The 22,986-nt window shown below is 46.5% G+C and overlaps 1 protein-coding gene across 3 annotated transcripts in view; it reads left to right on the top strand.

Annotated features, from left to right (window-relative positions):
* The first annotated feature begins 1,523 nt into the window (after positions 1-1,523).
* Il20rb (interleukin 20 receptor subunit beta) overlaps positions 1,524-22,986 on the top strand; it is a 27,395-nt gene continuing 5,932 nt past the window's right edge. The window contains exons 1-5 of one of the 3 annotated variants that reach the window (XM_050139653.1): positions 1,524-2,250; positions 12,032-12,158; positions 13,682-13,872; positions 18,607-18,731; positions 20,600-20,750. In XM_050139653.1, the coding sequence (XP_049995610.1) occupies positions 2,211-2,250; positions 12,032-12,158; positions 13,682-13,872; positions 18,607-18,731; positions 20,600-20,750 (634 nt within the window). In that variant the 5' untranslated portion in view covers positions 1,524-2,210. Of the gene's footprint in view, positions 2,251-9,862; positions 12,159-13,681; positions 13,873-18,606; positions 18,732-20,599; positions 20,751-22,986 lie in introns of those variants that run through there. The other 2 variants (XM_050139652.1, XM_050139654.1) reach the window with 2 other exon arrangements.

Raw genomic sequence — 22,986 nt, 5'->3', positions numbered from 1 at the left:
TCTCTCTCTCTCTCTGTCTCTGTCTCTGTCTCTGTCTCTGTCTCTCTCTATGTCTGCACATCATTCTTAGTGGACAAGTTTTGTTTGCACAAGCTCACCCACTACCCATAAAAACCCCCGCAGGTAGGGGAGAGGTATTATTTCCTCGACATCAATTTGAGATAGGTATTTGCATAGTGGTGATTGTGCCAGCTCACACAAATGCTTTAAATCTAAGTGCATGAGGGTGAGCAAATGCAGCCTCTTTCTGCAGACCCCTGACCCTGCCTGCCCTGGCCCCACCCTACTCTGTGCCTTTCTGTTCTTTCCTTTGAAGACTTGCTGTCCACTCAGTTTCCCAAACCAGAACCGGAAAGTCACGTTTGGCGTTCTGGCCCTTCCCAGTCCTTCCTAGTCCATACATTATGTAGGAGCTACTATCCTAAGTCTTGCATTTTGAGGTTTTCCTTTCTTCCCACAGACCTGGGGAAGCCTAGCATAGGCTGGCAGTACCTATCACCCTGATGCCTGGCAGAGCCCCCTCTTGCCTGTCGTTTTGCTTTCTCAGAAACCTTTTAAGTCTGAAATGCAGAGAATGCCACCATCAGATTGGCATTTGAAACCCTGCCCTTGATACTGCTCTCAGAATGAACTGGAAACCACTCAGAAAACACTGTGAGCTCTCCAGACCCTTGTTTCTTTCCGTATGTTTCGCCACGTCTTCTCATTCCAGCCTTGCTCACTCTGTCTAAAAAATGTAGGGTTTTTCTAAACACCATTTGTAACTAACTCTCCTGAGTTCAATACTCTGCCAGTCTCCATAGGAAGCCTTCTAGAATCCCAGAAGGTGGATTGGGTGTTTCTCTTCAGTACCCCAGTACCTCAGTGGTTCCTCCACTGTATTCAATATTGCCCCATGAGTATTTCTGTATGCATCTTCATTAGTTGGGAAAGGATAAGAACTTACTGAGTTCCCAGATTTCACACATAATAAACTCCTAGGGAATGCTGGCTGAATCAATGAATGACTGACCCAAAATTATCTTGCGAATAAGCTAAGAAACTAGAACTAAAATATGTTCAGTTCAAAAATCGATGCGCATTCTCAAACCAATGCTTATTTTACCATTATAATTCGTACATTCGGGTTTTTTAAGTCCTCAAGGAATTGAAGTTTACTGGATTTTGTTTAAAATTTTTAAAAATTGGTTTTAACTTTCAGTAGTGAATTCTTGATTCAATAATCAATTTTAAAAGATTAGATAAAGAATCTTGTTCATGTTTTCCTAGTTCTACCACAAGGTGCCAATCTTGTTAGCATATTATGTCCTAGCTTTTCTTTTTTGCAGACTTGCAAGTATAAAACTATTATTGTCTACCTTTTGACTTTTAGAATGATATTTAAAATTGATGCCACAGAACTTGGCAGTGATGGCACACTCCTTTAATTCCAGCGCTTAATCACTGTGAGTTTGAGGCCAGCCTGGTCTACAGAGTGTGTTAGGACAGCCAGGACTACAAAGAGAAACCCTGTCTCCAAAAAAAAAAAAAAAAAAAGGAAAGGAAAGGAAAGAGAAAGAAAAAGAAAAAAAAACACCCGAGGCAACAGCTGTGGGTTGTAGCTTAGTGGCGGAGTGCTTGTGTAGCTTGCGCAAAGCCCTGGGTTCAACCCCTAGCACTAGAGAACAGCAGTAATAGTAATTATTTTGCTTCTCTACTTTTCCAGAAGTATGTATTAGCAAACAGCTAATTAGCACCCAGCTTGAATGAATGGGCAGAGAGGCGCTTGGCAGGGGATGCTCCTTGATGAGTAGGGAAAATAATCCTCAATGTTCACTGTCTGCTGGGAAGAGCCAGGGCCCTCCACACTGAGTCTGTCTGCCCGGATGTCTCCCTCGGGCAGATGTCTCAAGCTCCCCAGTTAGCATTTCTCTGGAACTCTCACAGGCCGCTCCCCTTGATGCAATAGCTGGGTTTGGGCAGAAAGGCTGGTGCAGAGTACGCCCATTCTGAGCATTTGGGCCAGGTCCTCTTTCCAGAACAATTCAAGCTCCATTGCAGCTCTGACCTCAGCACCAACATCTGCTTCCTGAAGCAAGATGGCTAGGATGGATAGAAAACTTCACTCTGGAAGGAAGCAATGACTTGGGTCACACTAAGTTTGCCGGAGACCCTCACCCCAGACACAGGCCGGCACAGTGGTTCTGCGAGGAGTCTGAACAAGTCTTGTCATGTGGCTTTTCTGCAGCTTGATCTCCTGTTTTCTCACAGGTAATAAAGAATTTAAATACATCTGAGGTAGGGCCTTGAATACAGGTTAAGAAGGTGACAGTACTTTCCTGGGTTTGGGGTTGAATTAAAATGCTTTTGTTTTGGTTTGATTTAGTTTTTGGTGTTTTGCTTGTTTGTTTCTTTGAGACAGGTTTTCTCTGTGTAACAGTCCTGGCTGTCTTGGACCACTCTTTGTAGACCAGGCTTGCTTTGAATTCACAGAGATCCACCTGCCCTCTGCCTTCCCAGTGCTAGATCTAAAGGAGTGCACCACTGCCCAGCATAAAATGCTTTTTAAAACCTTTTTATCTCCATCTTCCAATCTTAAATGCCTGCATTCTATTTGTAAAACTTCCTAATATCCTCAGACATCTAGAAAGATGTCATCAAGATAGTTTATAGAGTTCTATGCACTTTGCTATTTATTTCATTTGGTATTTTTAGGGTTAAAGTATAGTTATTGCAGGCATTTTTCATGTGGCACTTAAAATGATTAAAAATTCTGACAAGCATAAAGGACATAATTTATAAGCTTCATATTGGGTATAAGATTTATAAAATTAGATTTTTCTTGATCCTCACAGAAAAAGGTACTTCACACTATTTATAAAAAGATTTGGTTTGGGGGCATTTTCTCTGCCAGTAAGGTTACGCAATTTTCTGTTCCACTCCTGGCTCCTTGTAATTACCTCCCTTATTGTTCCCAAACTGCAGTTCCTTACCTGCTAATGCTTCTTCAAGTCAAACTGCATTGAAGAGAAATTTCTCGTTTTACTACTCCAAGGTATTGGTTACTTTGTGGAGTCAGTGGGAGTCTTGAGTACTTAAGCAGCAAATCAGAACTAAGACAACTTGGAAACGTTTAGCCTACATGGAAACGGATGGTATTCCTGGCCCCCAAACTTTCACAGTTCCAAACGTTCAGCGAAAGATGTCCAAATTCTGCTCACTTCTCTTCTGTGTATTCAGGGCTCACCCTGTGTTATTTGAGCCTATTTCTTCCCACTTTTAGGAAATAAGTTTAGATTGCAGGCCCCCTGCTGTCTTTACAGTTGATGCATTCTGTCCTTACTTTCTTGCCTTAAACTTTGTTATGATTCTCCAACAGGGGCTGATGAGCTGGTGCAGTAGATACAGGTACTTGTTGCAGAGTCTGATGAACTGAGTTCAATCCTCAGCACACAGGTGGTGGGAGGAGAGAACCAGCTTCCTCAAGTTGTCCCCCGACCTTCACACACTTCCTGTGGCAAATGCGTTGTGTTCTCACCTGCTCCCACCCTGAGTCCTTTCTCTCTCTCATTCTGTGTGTGTGTCTGTCTGTCTGTCTGTTAACTATTCTGGTCTTTTGGCATCGCGAATGGTAGTGTCAGAAAATAATTGCTTTAGTTAGAGTTGCCTCCAAGTAATTGTGAGCATTTGCTCAAGACTGTGTAGGTGAACATGGCAAGCGCAGAATGAGCTTCTGTTGCTTAGAGATCACTGGGAAGATAAGTAAAGGTGTCTTATTTGTCCTTTCTAAGGACAAATAATAATTCCTAATTATCATGTACTAAGAATAACAATGACAGCCACAACCGACCCCTCCCCCAACATTTCTCTCTTCCTCCCCTCCCCTCCCCTCCCCTCCCCTTCCCTTCCCAGGACCTCATGCTGGGGCAATTGCTCTACTATTGAACTATATTCTCACAGCCTTTGTTCCCTGGTTTTAGTTTTTTTTTTTTTTAACTTTTCATGTTTCAGATGAGAGTCTCCCCAAATTTTCTAAGCTTCTTTGAGCTTGCTCTGTAACTCAGGAAGGCCTTGAACTTACAATTCTTCTGCTTCACCCTTCCAGGAAGACGGAATTGAAAGCCTGTGCCACTAAACATAGCTCACATTCTGAGTAGATGATGCTCTAGCAATAGATGGTCTTGAGACATTTCACATCGGTGTGCAAGGCAGCTCTTATGGCCCCCATTTCAGGGCAGGAACCAAGACTCAGTTGGGGTTTGACTCTGATTTAGCCAGCGCCAGAGTGTGCGCTTTGTCCTTCTGTGTAGAAGAAGGGGAGACACGCGCAGCTGGAAAAGGGAGGCTTGAGAAAGGGAAGGAATTAAGGAGATGCCTTTTCCGGTCATTTACCTTAAAGCCCCTTGGAGGAAAAGATAGGGGAAGAAGAACCAAACACGACGAGGTGACCAGTGGGGTCCAGGCAGGAAGAGATGCAGCAGTCTCTGCCTGGAAAGTGAGCCCAGTGCTTTATGGAGGGCAGTCTTCCTGCAGTCTCCCTTGCACCTAAGATCTTAGGAGACATGAATCTCAGAGCAACTAGAAGGACCAAGATGGTGGAGAGATTAGGAAACCCACAGGCCTAGGCTAATCTTATGGGAGTCGAGATGTATGTGGCTTACTCGTTCAGTTTCCCTCATTGTTTCCAAGTTCCTTTTCTATGATGGGCTCTGGGCTGGGGGCTGATTAGAGGTGAACAGAGTCGGCCTCTGCTGCAGTAAACATAAACTCTACCAGAAAATATACAGAAACCCCCAAAGTTGGGGGTTTAACACATCTTAAACTATTTTTTATCCACCAGAAGTAAATTCTAGATCAGTGCCCCTGTCTCAAATGAACATTGGAGTCACTGGGGAGCTGTTACACATGTAACTGCCAAGGCAGCCAGAGAGTCTAAATTCGTCTGGGGTACTGCCTAGGCACTGGGATTTTTGAAAGTCCCTGGGTGGGGCTCTTTAGAGCAGTGGATGCTTACAGAACTGGGCAGGAAAATGCAAGATGAGACAGGAGCATCTGTGGTAAGCAATGAAGTGCTTAAAATAGGATGAAGGCCTAAATGTAGCGTAGTATCTTGGGTTGGATCTTGGAATGGAAAAAGTTGTTAGTGGAAGAATTGGCAGAATCCAAATAAAGTCTGGAATTTTGTTATGGTAATTGATCCACGTTAGTCTCACAGTTTTGATAACTGTATCGTGGTTACATAAGATGTTAGCTTTGTTTGGAGCTTATATTGTCTTTGAAATTTGTAGGTCTAAAGTTACTGTTTTAAAGCCTATTAATAAGGTTGAGTGTCGTGACCAGTGCGTTTAATCCCAGCACTCAGAAGCAGAGACAGGTGGATCTCTGATTTTGAGGCCAGCCAAGGCTACATAGATCCTGTCTCAAAAAGAAACAAACAAAAAACAGTACAAACTGTGGTGGCACACACCTTTAATCCCAGCATTTGGGAGGCAGAGACAGGCAGATCTCTGAGTTCAAGGCCAGCCTGGTCTACAGAGCTAGTTCCAGGACAGTCAGTGCTACATAGAGAAACCTTGTCTCAAAACACCAAAACCACAAAACCAAAACGACAGCAACAACAAAACAATACAAAACAAAATCAATTCACAAAATTAGAATGGGAAAAGAGTGGGAGGTGGGCAACAATGAGTCAAATGGATACAACCTGAAAGAGTTTTAATTGGCCAAAGCTGGAACAACTGAGTAACAATAATAGTAGCGTTGGATTTTAGCCATAAAATGAAATCAGTACCTATGAGTCTATGCAAATAAGCAAATCTCTGAAAACATAACAAATCATGGAGGAGGAATGGCTCTTCTTTTTAGGAGCATCCCAATTCAGTTAAAAGAGACTCATATCATAACTGCAGAGATTGCTGGAAGGTCACCTACCAACACCTGCCCGAGTTAACGTGAGAAAGGGTGAAAAGGATGTGCATACTCTCACATATCCCTCCCAGTGTGTTTATTAACTAGCAGATAAATTGCAGCTTTGCAGATCAAGATTAGCATCACTGGTAATTACACATATTGACACACGTCCTTCTGTGAGTACAAAGCAAAATATGTATTTTGCAACCAGTTGCTTGGGCTTACTCTCTTCTGACGTACATAGAAAGAGTACACAAGGTGGAAACGAATGCCCTAAGCAAGAATGCTTGGGAGACGGTGCCTGAGCATGTTGATGCCCACTGGTGCATCTCACGGAAGAGGGCCAGAAGGAGCATATTTGGCTTTTGGTTGGCCCTGGGGACAGAGACCTTTGCTACATTAAAGCACACAGCAATCACTCAGCCAGAGTATGCACAGTCTCAGACCAGACTCTAGTCACTGTGCTCAGTCTTCAAAGAACAAAGCTGTAGTATATGGCTTGGAGTGTGGGAGTCTTGAGTCTTACTATTAGGTCTAAGGCCAAGAGCTGTCCTGAGCACCAATGCTGTCCCCAGCACCTCTCGCGGTACGGTCACATAGCTGAGACCTGTCTCCAGCTACTATGCTGAAAGGGACAGCCTAAGACTGATCTCCCCTGGGAAACTAGGATGGGGGTGGGTGGGTGGGCAGCTTCATCAGCCTTTGAGGAATTCATGAAGAATACCGAAGGAACTGAAATTGGCGCACCGTCCTGTCGCTCTCAGGCATGTGTCCAGGGGACGTCCCTAAGTGTGAGATGGTGCTGTGGTAGCAAAGGCATCGGATAAAACAAGCTAACCTTTAAAAATGTGTAAATTCACTCCATTCCTGTGAAATCACACAGACCCAAACCGAGAACAAAGCTATAAAACAGCCAATCAGTGCTCTTTAGAAATGTCAAGATCATAAAAGACAAAGACAGATTGAGAACAGACTGGAAGAGACTAACTAGGTATGACAACTACATGGAGAGTCCTGGACTGGTTCCCGGAAGAAAGAAAATAAAGCAGAAACGCATAAATAAAGCATAGAAGTGATAAGACTGTTGGTCTGGGACACTGCAGCCACTGACGGTCGTATCTTATAGTTACACTGTGTTCTGTGGACACAAGGAAGGACGGACACGGGGATCCAGAAGCCCCCTCTGCTGCTGTGCATCTCTGAAAGTCTGAGATAATTTCCAGTGGAACTAACTTGTCTACTGAGTCACAGGATTGCATCATGTTTGCAGCACTGTGAACCTTCTGGAGGCTCTCAGGGTCTAGCTGTTTCCTGGCCATCCCAAGCCACTAGAGGCTTCCTGGGTTCCTTGCTCATGACCCCTTCTCATTACCTGCCTGTTACCCTTTGTTTACCCATTCACCCATTGGAAGACACTTGCAGCAATCCTAGTTCAATTTTAAACATTCATATTCAGATCTTACGTGGCAGAAGTTTCTGTTTCTCTAGGCTAAATGCCCAAGATCACAACTGCTAAGTCAGATAGTAATTGCATATTTAGTTTGAAAAAAAAAAAACTGCCAATTTTCCAGAATCCATGTGCCAATCTACAAGTCTGTTGGCAGTGTATGAGGGATCCATCTTCTCTGTCCCGTTGCCAGAATTTAGTTTTGTAACGTTAACTACACAGTAATGCTGTTTCATCGTGGTGTTAATTTGCATTTTCTCCTTAGCAAATGACCTAAACATCTTTATAAACAAAATATGCTTCCATGTATGGGTATTTTGGCAGCATGTGTTCCTAGTGCCCTTGGAAGCTCGAGGAAGGTATTGGAGCCCCTGGAACTGGAGTTGCAATGGTTGTTGGCTGCCATGAGGGTGCTGGGAATTGAACCGGGGTCCTCTGGAAGAACAGCAGGTGCTCTTAGCCACTGAGCCATCACACCGACTCCAATTTAAATATCTTTTCATGTTCTTATTGCTCTCTCTGTATTTCTGTTGGTGAAATTTCTCTTCGTACCTTTTTTTATGTTATCTCTTAGTTTTTTGATGTCCTGACATTACGTTTAGAGTGTTCATTATGTATTCTAGACAGTTGTCCTTTGTGAGGTAATGGTTAAGATTCATTTTAAGTTTATCGTTATATAATATGTGAGGTTTAGTGGAGTTTTATTTCCCCAGCACATGTCAAACTGTTCCACAATTATTTGTTTTAAAGTTTATTCTTTCCTCAACTGAACTGCTTTGTATCTTTATCAAATCAAACTTGAGCATACGTGAGTGGAGCTGTCTTCCATTTTTGCCTTTTGATCTGTGTTTCTTTATCTTTCTTGATCCCACAAATTGCAGTCTTAATTACTGTAATTCTTGGAATGTATGGATTTGGTTTCTCTGCTCTTACTCTAAAAAATACTTTTATTATCGGGGGCAGCGAATGCTGTGGTACTCATGTGGGGTCCCATGACAGCTTTGTGGAGTTGCTTCTCTCCTCTCACCTCTGCATGGGTTCCGGGGATCTCATGAGCTTGAACAGCAAGCCCTTCACTGTCTGAGTCATCTCATGACCTGCTCTCTTTCAAACTTGTTTTAGTTGGGTTGTGAGTTTTTCTCAGTGATACAGTACATGTTTATGATATTCAGAAAGTCCTGGGTTCAAATCCCAGCACCAACATATGTGTACACGCATGCAGATGCACATATACACACACACAAATATATAGACCACATAGACACACAGAGAGACAGACACAGACACACTCATAGGCACACACACAAACATACATACCACATAGACACATACAGACAGACACAAATATACACACCACACAGACACAGATAGACATGCAAAACACACACATACATAGACACACACCACACACACACACATACAGAGACAGACACACAGAGTTTTAGTTATTCCAGTTCATAATCTTTTTTTTTTTTCTTTAAACAGTGAGACAGGATCTAATACTGTAGCAGCCTGGAACTCATTATGTAGCCTAGGCTTTTTCTAGCTTAGTCTCCTACCTCAGCTGCCCGACTGCTGGGATTATGAATGTGAGTGACCATGCCTGACTCTTCCACAGCCTGGGGGCGGGGAGGGCATTGCTGTGAGTTTGAGACCAGGCCATCGTTGGCTTCATAGTCTCACAAAAGACCCAGTCTCACAAAAGAATAAAATCATGTCATTCGAATAAAAATGGATGACACCTGAACTCATTATGTTGAGCAGAATGATTGAGATTCAGACACGTGGTATTTTCTCTCATATGCAGAATATAGGTTTGTTTTTATTCATTTTAAGTAATAAGACAAAAGTAGAAGGGTGGCTTTTGTGAAGGAAAAGTGGACCACTAGAAGCAGGGAGGGAAGCAGAATCGGGTGGTGTGGGTTATGATCCAAGAATTTGCCATGCACATTTGAGAAGCTTTGTTTTTTTGTTTTCAAGATAGGGTTTCTCTGTGTAGCCTTAGCTGTCCCGGAACTTACTTTGTAGAACAGGCTGGCCTCAAACTCACAGAGACCCACCTGCCTCTGCCTCCTGAGTGCTAGGATTAAAGGCGTGCGCCACCACCACCCAGCAAACATTTGAGAGTTTTGTAAAGACTGTTCTTTTGAACAATAAACATAAGCTAATAACAAAATTATGAATTGGAAAAAAAATAAAGACATTATGGCTGGAAAGCCGAGAAGGCCCCTTGCGACTGCCCTAGGTCTTTCTTCCCAGACAGAGTGAGTACATTAAGGAAGAGACGAAGGCTCATCACCAGGGTCCTATGCTAGAAGAGAGGCAAAGTGCCAGCAGACAGGCTGTTTCAGGAGCCCCCTTCTCCCTCGTGGTCATGAGGCTTGATGCTTGATCGCAAACAGCAGGTGCCCATCTAGAGGCAGAAACCGAAAGAGCCTAGATAAAGGCCCAGCTGTCACTCTGTCTGCCGTGACACTGCTGGATACCATCACTGTGACAGTAACGGCAGAGGAGCAGGTGCTTGGCGCTTGAAGAGAGCGTGTCAAAGGGGGAAGAAGAGCTGCAGAGGTCCAGACGGCGCCCTGGGGCTCCAGGCAAAGCTGAGCTGCCTGCAGTTCTTACGAGTACAGGTGCAAACTGTAGTACCACTGTGGGTGTGTCCCCGACACACTGCCTTTATCCACGGGAGGAGTCTCCTGTGCCGCACGTGGGTTCTCGGGCTCGCAGTCCGCCCCGGGTGGAGTCTCTGAACTGTTTTGGTACCCCTCTCTGCTGGACTTTGCCCACAGTAGACCTGAGTCAGAGCTTTCCACCTGGCCACTGATGCCCCATTTGGCCTTGCTGGCCACGAGCTAATGTGTTCTGGTGCCCAGGGATGGAGAAGCTGGAGATGGGCATGTTGAGAAACTGGCAAAAGCCTAAGTGGGTTTGCCATGAAGGAGGCTCAGGTTATTCTGGTTCCATAAGATAACATAGTCCAGGGTTGCGTCAAGGCCTGGATCCAGGTCAGCCGGCTCCAAGGCTATCACGTAGACTCTATAAGGAGCCCAATAGTAAGTCAATAAATAAACTGATTGAAAATGGACAGTAAAATTAAATGGACGTTTCTAAAGTGCACGGTACTAATGACCAGCAGATATATAAAGCAATGGTCAGCGTTGTTAATCATCCCAGCAAAATAAAACCAAAATAAGATTATCACCTCACCCCCAGACTGGGAATGTAACTCAAAAGAAGAACACTTGCCTAAGATGTATAAACCCCTGGGAGGAAATCCCCCAGAACCACAGTAAAAGTGATTTTTATTAAAAAGTTAAAAATAGCAAGCCAGATACTGGTACATACTATTGCCGAGAATGTAAGCTATTATAATCCTTATGGAAAACAGTGTGGAGCTTCCTCAAAAAGTCCAAGTGCAGCCACCATCTGATTTGTCTACCCTGCCACTGTTATATAATACATCCAAAGGAAAATTAAATAGCTATGTTGAGACATCTGCTGCACTGTTTACAGAAGCCAAGATGTGGAAATAACCTAAATGTCCATCAGCCGATAAATAGATAAAAGTACCTACATACAGTGGGATATTGTTCAGCCATAAGAGGCAGACATGGGCGGTTTGGAAGATATTATGTTAAATGAAATAAACAAGGCACAGACAGATAAATATCGCAAGTCTCGCTCCTAGGCGGACTGTCAAAGAGTCGACCTTGTGTGTTTAGAATGGAATGACAGTGGTGACCAGAGGCTGGAGAGGAGCGTGGATCCAGAGAGAGGACAGGGCTAAGACTGGTTAACAACTACTGAGTTCCGGTTAGAGCTTATTCTGGTGTGCTATTGCATAGAAGACTAACTATAGAGGAAAAAGTAATTTCAAAAGGCCCAGAACACAGGATATGTGAAGGCTTTGAATTAAAAAGAAATGATAAATGTTTGAGAAACATAGGCTTGCTTTCATTTGAAATAACACATTACATATATGTGCTAAAATACCACATAGCTATCCATAAATGTAATGGGTACATATTTTATATGTTCATTAAAATAAATAGGACCAGTGAGATGGCTCACCCAATAAAGATGTTTTCATGAAACCTGATGGCCCAAGTGCGAACCTGGTTCCCATTGGTGGAAGGAGAGGATCCTAAAGGCACCCACATATACACCATGGCATATGTACATCCTCACTCATACACATTCTTATCATACATACACACTAAAGTAAAGTTATAAAAAAACATATCCATGAACAAATAACATGCCTCTGCTTTGTTTGTTTATATAGTGGGGGAAATAATGGTTCTTAAACTCAGTAGGGTCATGAAAAGCCAGGCATAGAGGTGAACACCTTTAATCCCAGCACTTGGGAGACAGAGGCAGGTGGATCTCTGAGGCCAGCTCAGTCTAAGGAGGGAATTTCGGGACAGCCAGGGCTTCACAGAGAAGCCCTGCCTCAAAAATACAAAAAGAAAAAAAAAAAGGAAAAAATGAAAAAAAGAAAAGAAAGTTACATAGGATAGTTCTGTAGCAATCTAGCAATGACCTATTCAGAATATGAACACTGTTCACTAAAGCGGGGCTGTAATCACTACAGATGCAGCAGAGCTAAACCAGGGAGGGGAAGACCTAGCACTTGGACAAGTGCGGAATCTGAAGCTATGCCAGCTCTCACTGTCCCTCTTAATTTCACCCCAGGCGGAGTGGCCCTTCTGCCTGCCCCGCAGAACTTAACTGTACTGTCAACCAACATGAAGCATCTCCTGATGTGGAGTCCAGTGGCCCAGCCCAGGGAGACAGTGTCCTATTCTGTGGAGTACCAAGGGTGAGTTTGCCTTGCTTAGTAATTTGTCTTCCTTAGACAACATGTCCGAGAGGGATAGATAGCCCTTCCTTCTCTGCTCCAGGAGGCTTTGAGGCCCGAGAATAGATGCTCTTCCTGGTCCACCCCTTGGTGTGAATGGGTGTGGAGGGACATTTTGTTGTGCCCGTTTTCAACAGCAAGCCAACTGTCTGGTGAGTTTGGGCCTGACCTGCAACCTGGAGAACCACTCCCTTTGGGGGTATAGGAGGTCACAGTTTTCTTGACTCTGCATATATATCTAGAAGCCCAAGTAAGTCTTGACCCTAAAGTTCAGCTGGCCCAGAGGTGAACCTGATTAGTTTTCCCCAGCTGTCCTGGCTCTAGCAGTCTCTGAGAAGTGACTGGCAGAGTTGGTGCTCAGCACATTTCTTTAGCAATAAGCACAAACCGAGTCCTGCATGTGTAGTCATTCTTCTAGGCCCCGCCCGGGGGGGGGGGGACACAGAGGTGCACACTTCTAGCTACAGGGAAATTAGCTTCTAGAGCAGCATCTCTCGATCTGTGGGTTGTGACCCCTCGGTTTGCATATCAGATCTTTACGGTAAGATTCATAACAGTAGCAAAATTATGATTATGAAGTAGCAACAAAAAAATTATGGTTGGGGTCCCCACACCACCACAAGGAACTGTATTAAAGGGTCGCAGCATCAGAAAGGTTGAGGACCACTGCTCTAGAGGAAGATGCTAAGTACACGGGCTGTGTGCTCCTTAGCTTTGCAGCCACTAGCTCCTAGTAGCTATTTAAGTTTAAATTAAATTGAAACATGCCTTGAGTTCCATTCTTCCTTGTTTACATACTCTAAAGCCACAAGTGGCCAGTGACTACCCCCACCGAACAACGACGGGACGCAAAACCTTTCCATCAGCATAGAGCTCTGAGCCAAACCTAGACTTTTGAGTCCCAGTAGGAAGCTGTGAAGGCTGGGGCAATGGAGTTGAGTTTGCAGCTCCTTTGTCTTAGGTGGTGGCCTCTGGAGGAGGTGATATTTGTACCCTACCTGTGGGATAGCAGAGGCAGAACATTTGAGACAGTGATGATCTAGTCAGAGATTCAAGGCAAAAAGAGATCAGCATTTCGAAGGGGAGAGCCACAGGTCACTGGGAAGAAGTAACATCCTTAGTGGGTAGGATGGAAGAAGGCTAGAGAAGAAGCCATTAGGTACAGAAACATCATGGTCTGCTGTATGGAGTGTTTAAGGAACGGGATCTCTACAGTAGAATGTAGAGAATGGGAAATCACAGCAAGCAAGACATGATGGTGCCTGAGAGGAGGGTGGTGACCACGGACAGATTCAGGCTCATGCGAAGGCTCCCGAGGAATAAACGAGAGTGGTGGTTGGAGTGGGAAGCAAGTAGAGGATCTGGAGTTGGGGAGAGGATGCTTATCCTGCTGACCCCCAAAAGCAGAACGGAGGCAGTGACAGCCATCTCTGAGTCCATCTCAATGGGTGTGTGTGATTCTGTGCCTTCTTCTCCTTGGCCAGGGAGTATGAGAGCCTGTACACGAGCCACCTCTGGATCCCCAGCAGCCAGTGCTCACCGACCGACAGTCTGGAGTGCGACGTCACTGATGACGTCACTGCCACAGTTCCATATAACTTCAGGGTCAGGGCCATGCTGGGCGCACAGACTTCAGCCTGGAGCACGCTGGAGCCCCCCTTTAATCGAAACTCAAGTAAGGCACACCTCCTCCCACCCCGCAGGAACTACCTTTACTTAGATGTTCAGCTTGAAATCAGCTGGTGTACTGATAAATACAAACCACCCTTTCTGACATGTTTGTAAACTGCGGTCGGTCTCACGTGCTGTCTTTTCTCCTTCCGCACTCTGGAAGGCAGTCCTGGCTGTCCTTGTTAGGCTCTACAGGTATGGAGCTCTAGCCTTGGCACTAGGATTCTTATTCTGATCATGCCTCCGTAAATCTCCCATCTGGAGCCTATTAACCCCACACTGCTGAGAGCGGTTTGGTTGTTTAAAAACATCTGCATATTTAACAGCTACTAGAAACATTCCTCTCTGTGGTTGCTGACAAACACCTTTGCTATTGCAATTATAATTGGAAAACGATTGGAAGGGAAGAGAAGACTCCAGGCAAGTGGCTAGTGGTGGCTGAGTGCAAGCCATGGCTAGAGTGGAAAGGAATGTGTGCCTTTGGGATGAGGTGGGGGATGGATGGATGGGCCATGGAGTAGAGACGCAGCTAGCCCTATAGTAAAAGCTCGACCAAGTCAGTGGATGGGAGCAGAGGAAGAAGATGGGGTCTGGACCGCCTCTTTCTTACAGAACAAACACTATGGCCCCTGGGAGGAAAGTGACCAGGAGTAGGTAAGCCTGTAGGGCAGAGGAAGAATGAGAGGGGAACTGTTACCTTCAGCTAAGCCAGGATGGATTCTGGTTTGTACAGCAGCAGAGAAGATGGTGTGTGTGTGTGTGTGTGTGTGTGTGTGTGTGTGTGTGTGTATTGGCTAGGCTTATATCAACTTGACACAAGCTAAAGTTATGTGGAAGGAGGGAACCTTAGTTGAGAAAAATGCCTCCGTAAGATTCAGCTGTAAGGTATTTTCTTAATTGGTGATTGATGGGGAGGGCCCGGCCCACTGTGGGTGGTGCTACCCCTAGACTGTTGGTCCTGGGTTCTGTAAGAAAGCAGGCTGAGAAGCCTTGGGAAGCAAGCCAGGAAGTAGCACCCGTTCACGACCTTAGCATCGGCTCTCGCCTTCAGGTTCCAGGCCTGCTTGAGTTCCTGTCCTGACTTCCTTTGGTGATGAACGACAATATGAAAGTATAAGCTGAATAAAGCCTTTCCTCTCCAACTTGCTTTTTGGTTATGGTGCTTCACTGCAGCAACAGAAACCCTAAGTAAGACAGGAAAGTGGATGAATTCAGGAGATATGGCTACATTTAAAATGGACCGAGCTTGGGGTCCAGTTACTGGGGATGGAGTGGGAAGACAGAATCTAGTTTCTTACCTGGGTTGGTGAGAACCTAACAGGAGAAACAGTTCTTGAGAATAGGAGACTATCTATGTGGTTTTGGAGCTCAGGTTCCTGCAACATGGCATGCTATGGATGCACAGCAACCGGAAATCAGGCCATGGACTCTTGGAGGTGAAAGCCAAACACACAACAAAGGTTCCTAGCTATAGGCCTGGAAATAGATGTGAATGTCCAGGGTCTAGGTAGGGAGGATAAAGAGAATCCAGAATAGGGTCCCAGACAGCTCAAGGTTTCAGATGTAGACGGAAGACTACGAGGAAGTGGCTGGGTAGGCAGGCTTAAGGAGGTCCCCAGGTGGTGTTTGAGAAAGTGACTGTGGCTGCAGCTGCCACACATAGAGGACCGGGTGGTGGTGATAAGGGACAGCACCTTGTCTAAGGTGGGAGTCGGGGGAGGGGATGCTCAGAGTTTGGTGCTGGGGAAGGGCAGGACCCTCAGTAGCCAATTTTCTTCTTGTGATGGAAGATCTGCTTGAAGTGCGGGTTCAGGAACATTAGGTCAGCATCCAGTAATAGTCAAGTTATTGAGGACAGAGGATGCTGAGAGAAAGTCAGGAGGGTTTTGACGGCAAGGGATCTCAAACTGGCCCTGAGGAATTATGAAGGTTAGTTTAAATCCAACTTGGAGCCTGAGAGCTGTATGCATGCAACATTTTGCCTTATGGGATAGTTGAGGGATCACGGGAAATGAAACACGTCGATGCTCAACACAGTCCAGTCTTACCACAGCTCTCAACTTTCGTTAGGATTAGTAGTGTTGCCCTGGGGATGCTGGAGCTGAGAGCCAGGGAGCAGAGGAGGAGACCAGGACTGTTGGAATGGGATACCAGGGAGGCTTTTGTTGCCTTCTCTGCTGGGCATCTTTCCCAGGCACCGGGGAGACACAGGGAGATGTGACTGAAGCGGCAGGACCCCAGTGCAGGCGCCTGGGGGTTTACGAGCACTGGAGGACCCTGCAGCTCTTTCTCTGCCCACAGAGTTCAGGTAGCACCCAGCACTACTTCCTCTGGCACCTGGGAGCCTGGGGATCTGGCCAAGAACTCCACTGGGGTCTGGCAGCTCTCACTGGAAGGAAGGTCAGGTCAGATAGAGATCAGGGAACGCCAATAGTTATTTGGGAGGGGCCGGACAGTGAAACGTGTGGGCTTAAGAGGCCAGCATAAACAGGAAAAGGCCTTGCTGTAGGGGAAGCTGAGACGAGAGTTTCAGGTGCTGAAGAGGGTAGGGTCTCTCTCAAGAATCCTGTGGTCTTCACGTGTGGTGGAGTCAGCGATCTAGCTGCGGTAGCTCTAGACGCCCCTCCTCTTGCTTTTTTCAAGGCAGGGTTTCTCTGTGTAGCTCTGGCGGTCCTGGAACTCACTCTGTAGACCAGACTGGACTTGAACTCACAGAGATCCGCCTGCCTCTGCCTTCCGAGTGCTGGGATTAAAGGTGTGTGCCACCACCGCCTGGTTGGTACTGCCACTCCACCTGCCTTTCCCATAGTGTGTGTGGGGGGGCCTCTGATTTCTCCGACACTTAAAAAAATTGTGCCTTAGTGTTCTCCCACCGAGCTCTCTTATTCCTAAACTTAGCGAAGGCAGCTATTCTTAACCTCAATTTCATGTTATAATCACATGGAGCTTAAAGGCCACCCGTCTGGGGCCACTCTAGGGGTGTCTGATTTGAATGATGTGTGAGCGCCCATCTGTTTGGGAATTCAGATTCTACCCAGGTTATTGTCATGTGCAGCTAGAGCTGCGACTCTCTACTGCAGCGGACAGACACCTCACTCAGCACAGGCTGGGAATGGAGGCTGACGCGGGCTTTAATTCTGGCTGTTAGCTATGTGACTCCAGGCAACTTCCTTAACATCTCTGTTCCGCGGGGCTAAGATTTGCCTTCCGAAGTTTCTCGGTGGGTCAGGTGAGAGAAGTATGGAGTGTGTAGGGCAGAGGCTTCTGCCCCAGTGCTTGGGAAAGAAAAGAAATAAAAAAAAAAATAAATAAAATTCTCTAAACTGAAATTCAGGTCATTTTGTCTATCAAAAAGACTGGGCATTCAGAGGCCCAGATTCCAATAACATGTGACCTAAGATTGGAGGAGGCGGGCCTTCTCTGTGTGTCTTTGAGAGGCAGTGATGTTGTGTCTGGGCTGGCTCTGTTTGCACAGGTGGCCTGACTACCAAATCCTTTTGTCCCTTCGAGGGGCAGCTCACCAAACCCAGGGATATTTTCTCCAGTGAGGATGGCAAGGGAAAAATACTTTGCCCTCTGAATGCTCCCTCTAGGAACTTTCTTTCTTCTCCACAGCCCTTGGGCCCAAATGTAAAGGGTTATGGTCCGTGACACATCCCCTTCTACTTCCCAAGCCGATACCAACCATCACACTGGCCCTTCCGGTCCTTGAGTTTCTAGACTGATATTGAGGGAGGCAGCCTGTGTGGACCCTTCTGTTCTTGGCCTCTTGGTGGAAAAGCGTCCCCAGGAGCTGCTGGCCTCTCTGGGAATCTGCACAGTGAAGATGGTGCTTGTAATTTCTAGAACGGATTGTCGTCTGACTTGCTGACAGTTTCCATATGAGATGAAGAATCCTGAGGTCAAGACGAGAAGGGCCAAGCCCCCCCCCCAGTTGCTAATTTGCTGATGTCTGCAAGGCACCAGATACCAGTGTGTGCCGGTGCTCTGTGTAACAACAGGGATGCTAGGGTTGGCCCTCTCAGGTAGTATGTCCATTCCCAAGGAGCAGAGACCAAGCCAGCTGTGCCCAGCAGAGTTTAGAGTCAGGCCGGTGTTCAGCAAGCGTTAAGGACCAGCATCTGATCACAGGATGAACTGAGGTGAAGAACAGCGAAATAGGGCTGTGGGGAGAGGAGACAGAGCATGCACCTTCAAAGGGACAGCGATGTTTTCTTGAGTCCTTCATCCCTTCTCTTGAGCCTGTGCTCCTGGAGAAGGGATAGATCTCTTTGGAATAAAGAATGAATTGTAGTAAGTCTTTACCATTTGTTTTCCACTCAGTCATAATTCAAAAAGCATTTTTATGAGGGCCACCAAGATGGCTCAGCAAGCAAAGGAGCTTGCTGCCAAGCAGGATGACTTGCGTTTGATTCCCAGGACCTACCTGGTGGAAGGAGAGAAACGGCCTCTATGCTTTATAGGCAAGTGCATGCATGTGTGCGTGTGCACATGCACACAATCTTTGAAAACATATTTTAATAAAAATAGAATTTTAAAAAGATTTTATGAGCACCCATGGAGTGCAGGAAACCCCTTATGTGCATGACTCCACACCCTAGAACCCTTTAGCAGGTCCTCTCTCTCCCTTGGCCATAGGGCTGCTGTATTTCCTCTGATGACTTGGTCATTTTACTCCAAGAAAATCAGTTCGGTCCAGAGCTGGCTTTGATTCTTTCTTTCTCTCTCTCGTTAACAGCGGTCCTCACCCCACCCAGGATGGTGGTCACTGAATACGGCTTGCATCTGGTTGTTAAGCTGGAAGACCTGGGGCCCCTGTTTGAGTTCCTTGTGTTCTACTGGAGGAAGGAGCCTGACGCCACGGTGAGGCTTCCTACTGACCTTGGCCTTTGAGCAGGGCCTCAGAGGAGCAGAGCTTTCTGGGGCTGAGGGAGTCAAGCCCAGTTTTGTAGTGCGTGTGAGCTAAGTGGTGGGAGAAGGAAGGGATGAGAGAACTATCCGTCGACCCCTTCCTCAAAGATGTAACCTTTGCTCATCTTCTACCTTGGCCAGGACACCAGGGCCCTCTTCAGGCCAGGTCCACTGAAGTCTGGGGGACTCCTCTCCTTTCCCTAAGGCCTCACCTCATTGGACTCCCTATTGCCTTTTCGGTGCCTTAGTTTTTTCTCCTTCGTCAGCTAGTCTCAGACACTCAGGGGCAGCAGGCCAGGATGTTCCAGCTCAGGGTGTTCTGGATGATTTCAAAAGCACAGAAGGTGGGCACAAAACCTCTCGAGGGTGTGTGTCTTGGCAGAGTGCAGAAGGAGGGCCGCGAGCCAGGAGCTGGCTTATGAATAAGCCTATCTAATTATGATTGGGCGGGTCGTGCAGAAAGCCTGGAAGGGAGCTGCCCTTCCCCATGGGAAGGTTGCTGTGGTCTGGGGTGAGTGGGAGGCTGGCCCTCATAGAAGGACGGTCAAATAAACAGCAGCAGCAGCAGCAGCAGCAGCAGCAGCAGCAGCAGCAGCAGCAGCAGCCGCAGGGTGAAGCTCCCAGCGGACACTGTGGACACCATTCCCTGTGTAGCCCTGTTGAAGCTGATGTAATGACAAGGTCTGGCGACCCACTCCAGTGGACCCAGGAAAAGCTGGCTTTCTCAGGAGGATCAGTAAGGGCAACAGAGACTCTGACCAAATCTCTGAGCAAAGCAGAAGTATAGTCTTAACTACTCAGGGACTCTGACCTGTGGAAGCCTTGCTGGTCTCTCATTGAAGGTCTTAGTGTAGCTTCTCCCCTTCACTCCCAGGTCCTACACATGCCTATGACTGTGCCCCCCTGAGCCCTCCAGGCACCTCAGACTGATCCCCCCTCACCCAGTCTTCTCCCTTTGTCCTCCTATCCAGCTTGAGGTACTGTTTCCCAAGACCAAATCCTCCAGGGGTGGATCCCATTGCTTGTGCTCATCAGTCTGAGCTGTGTGGGTTTCAAGCAGCCAGCTGAGCTCTGTGGGTACCCTTCTCAGGCTGGGGTGCCCAGTGTCACATAGTTTAGGGGCCGTATGTATACATGCTCCCGTGTACCCTCCGCTGAGTGGGACAGCTATTCTTGGAACATGGTGTGGGCAGGTGGGCCAGGATGTGGGCCAGTTTGCCCTGCTGGGTCAGGGTATACCACATTGCCAGCCAGGCAGATGGAACAGGGTGGGAGAAAGGCTGGGGCTGGGCAGGAGGAAGCAGGCATCAACTTCATAGTCTTTGGAGGGGCGGAGCCTATTCCCCACCCTCTTATCTGGGAGGCTTATTGCTGAGTGAATACCCTGAGTCATCTGGGCTGGGCCCTACAAGCTTCTACAGGCTCCTTTGCAGGCCTGGGGCTTAGAGTGGGAATTGAAGGGTGGACAAGACAGGTGGATGGGCTGCGCTCAAATGCTGTTTGGCTGGAGAGGTGTTTCTAAACACCTGTTTACCCTTGTGCCTCCGCCACTCTCCGTGCCTTGCCCTGCTTCCTCTTCACAGCCGCAATCATTACATGGAATGTGTGTATGTGGTATTTCTCTCCTGCGCGCAAGCTCCCATGTTGTGTGCCTGTGTCAGTAGTACATACAGGCTTAATACATATGAATGAGTGGATGAATGAGGGAATGTTCTCTGCGGTCTGGAAAAGGGCTATCTGCACGTTTTCCCCACCCAGCTCTCCCCGCATATTTAGCTCTGCTGCCCTTAGGCAGTGACTGTGTTTTGATTTTCTTAAAGGAGCATTTTAAGGTGGTGAAGAATGGGGACAGTCCACTGCACCTAGGAACCATGGAACCAGGGGCCACGTACTGTGTGAAGGCGCAGGCGCGGGTGAATGCCATTGGGAGGCACAGCGCCTTCAGCCAGACTCGGTGTGTGAAGATGCGAGGTAAGGGGAACTTGCCTGTCCCTGGGTCTCTCTGCACTTGGCAGCCCTACCAATGGTTCCAGGTCTGTCCCTGGATTTACATATTTGCTTCCAGGGTTGGTGGGTTCTGAGGTAAACTCTAGTTCTCCCCAGGGGTAGGGGCCTACCCTGGGAGCTGGGTGGGATTTCTTGAGCAGCTGCCCACAGCACTTTCTCCCAAAGCCTCCTCCTCCCAGCACCTTACTGGACTAGCTTAGCCGTTGGCAGAGTTGGCTGTGGGAGAGTTAGACCTTGGAAGGAGGTACCACACTGTAGAGCAATACCACAGCTTCCTTTGTCTGGAAGGGATCTTACAGTCTATAGAATCTTCTTTGACTAAAATTTTTCATCTGAATTAAAGCAGTTAAAAATGTGTGTGTTGCCTGTGTACATGTGTGTAGGGATACATGTGCACACAGATGCACATGTGGTGTCAAGGACAAAGACTGATATTAAGCATCTTCCTCTATTTCTGTTATTTTGTGAGATAGCCTCTCTAATCGAACCCAGAGTTTGCTGATTGGCTAGACTGCTGGCCAGCGAGCCCCAGTGACTCCCAAGCACCAGGGTTTGGGTCTACACAATCAACCCTGGCTTTTACATGGGTGCCATGGACCCAAACTCAGGTCCTCATGCTTGCATACCAGGCGCTTTACTGACCGGGACAGCTCCCTAGACCTTATTTATTTATTTATTTATTTATAGTAATGAAAAACTCTTTGAAAAGAAGCACAACCCTTATATCCTATGACCCCACTATGCAAAAACCACTAGTTACACTTTTCAGCATAACTTCTTAGATTTAAAAAAATATTATTTTGAATATATTAGTCCATTCATATGGTCCAGAAAGCATAATATACATGTAAATTATCTTCCCTATGTCTCTTCTCCATTTTCCCTTCATATGAGTTTCCTGTATATTCTTCTGGAGGCTTTTAAAACTCATATACATGGAAATGAGGACATGTATATATAAGTATGTATATATATATCATCTTTTAAGCAAAGTGATATCATATGCACTGTTCTGAATCTCGTTTCTATGTATCGTGTAGATGTTTCCAAATGAAAAAGAAATTCCATCATCACTTCTTCATTACAAAATCCTATTCCATTGTGAGTGTGTGTGTGTGTGTGTGTGTGTGTGTTGGCTAATTCAACTGATTTATGATTAATAGAAGTTAGATCCTTCCCACACCAAAATACTTTGCTTTTGCAATCAATGCATTCATTTTCTTGTGCATAGATCACTTTTGCTGATATACCAGCAAACACATATTATATATATGCACACACACATATATGTGTATACACACATATATACATTTGAATGATATATATGTTTGAATGATAAACTCCTAGAAGAAAAGTACCGTGGTCAAAAGACACACACTTAACTTTGACCCTGCTGTAAAATTGTCCTCCAAAGATCCGCGACCCTTCAGTTGGCATCCATGTGAAGACGTGAACTAGCCCTCGATGATATACATATACCTGGTTGGTTGGTTGGTTGTTTTTTTTTTTCATAACATTTTCCATGCACACTTTCTGAGAAACATTTCTTGGTACTTAAAAAAATTATGTGTCAAGCTTAGGAAAATCCAAATAATAGTTCAGAACTATAAAAAGTAGGCGTTAAATATCTTATCCTTCCCCATGCTGCTCAAGAGAGCTGCTGTTAGTTTGGATGTAGAATGTCCCCCAAGGGCTCGTGTGTTTGCACAGCTGGTCCCTAGCTGGTGGCACTATTTGGGAGGACGGAGAGCCTTTGGGAGCTGGGGCCAAGCTGGAGAAAGTGAGTCTCAGGGAGGTGGACCTTGAGGTTTAAATCCCAACCCCACTTCCTGTCCTGTTTCCTGAGCCATGGGGATATAAACATGCCACTTCCTGTTCCTGTGGCCACAACTGACAACTGTCCCCACAACCACAGCTCCTCTGCCGGGACGGAAGGCAACCTCGAGCGGGAGTGAAAATAAACTTTTCCTCTGGTTGCTTCTCGTCAGGTGTTTGAGTCACAGACATGCTTCTGCAGGCAAACCCTTCATTTATTCTCCCACATTGTCTGTAGCTTCCAATGCTTCCTCCACTCGGGGACCCGGGTGTTCCCACGCTCTTTACCTGGCTCAGATGCACTGTGTGGAATGTTGCAGCCAGCTCCCAGTGTGGGTGTGGGTCTGCCCCCCCCCCCCCCCCCCCCCCCCCCCCCCCCCGCGCC

This window comes from Alexandromys fortis, unplaced genomic scaffold (assembly GCF_014885135.2).
Source record: "Alexandromys fortis isolate MF-2015 unplaced genomic scaffold, M_Fortis_MF-2015_v1.1 scaffold_36, whole genome shotgun sequence".
Taxonomy (NCBI): Eukaryota; Metazoa; Chordata; class Mammalia; order Rodentia; family Cricetidae; genus Alexandromys; species Alexandromys fortis.
This window is presented reverse-complemented; position numbering and strand designations above follow the sequence as displayed.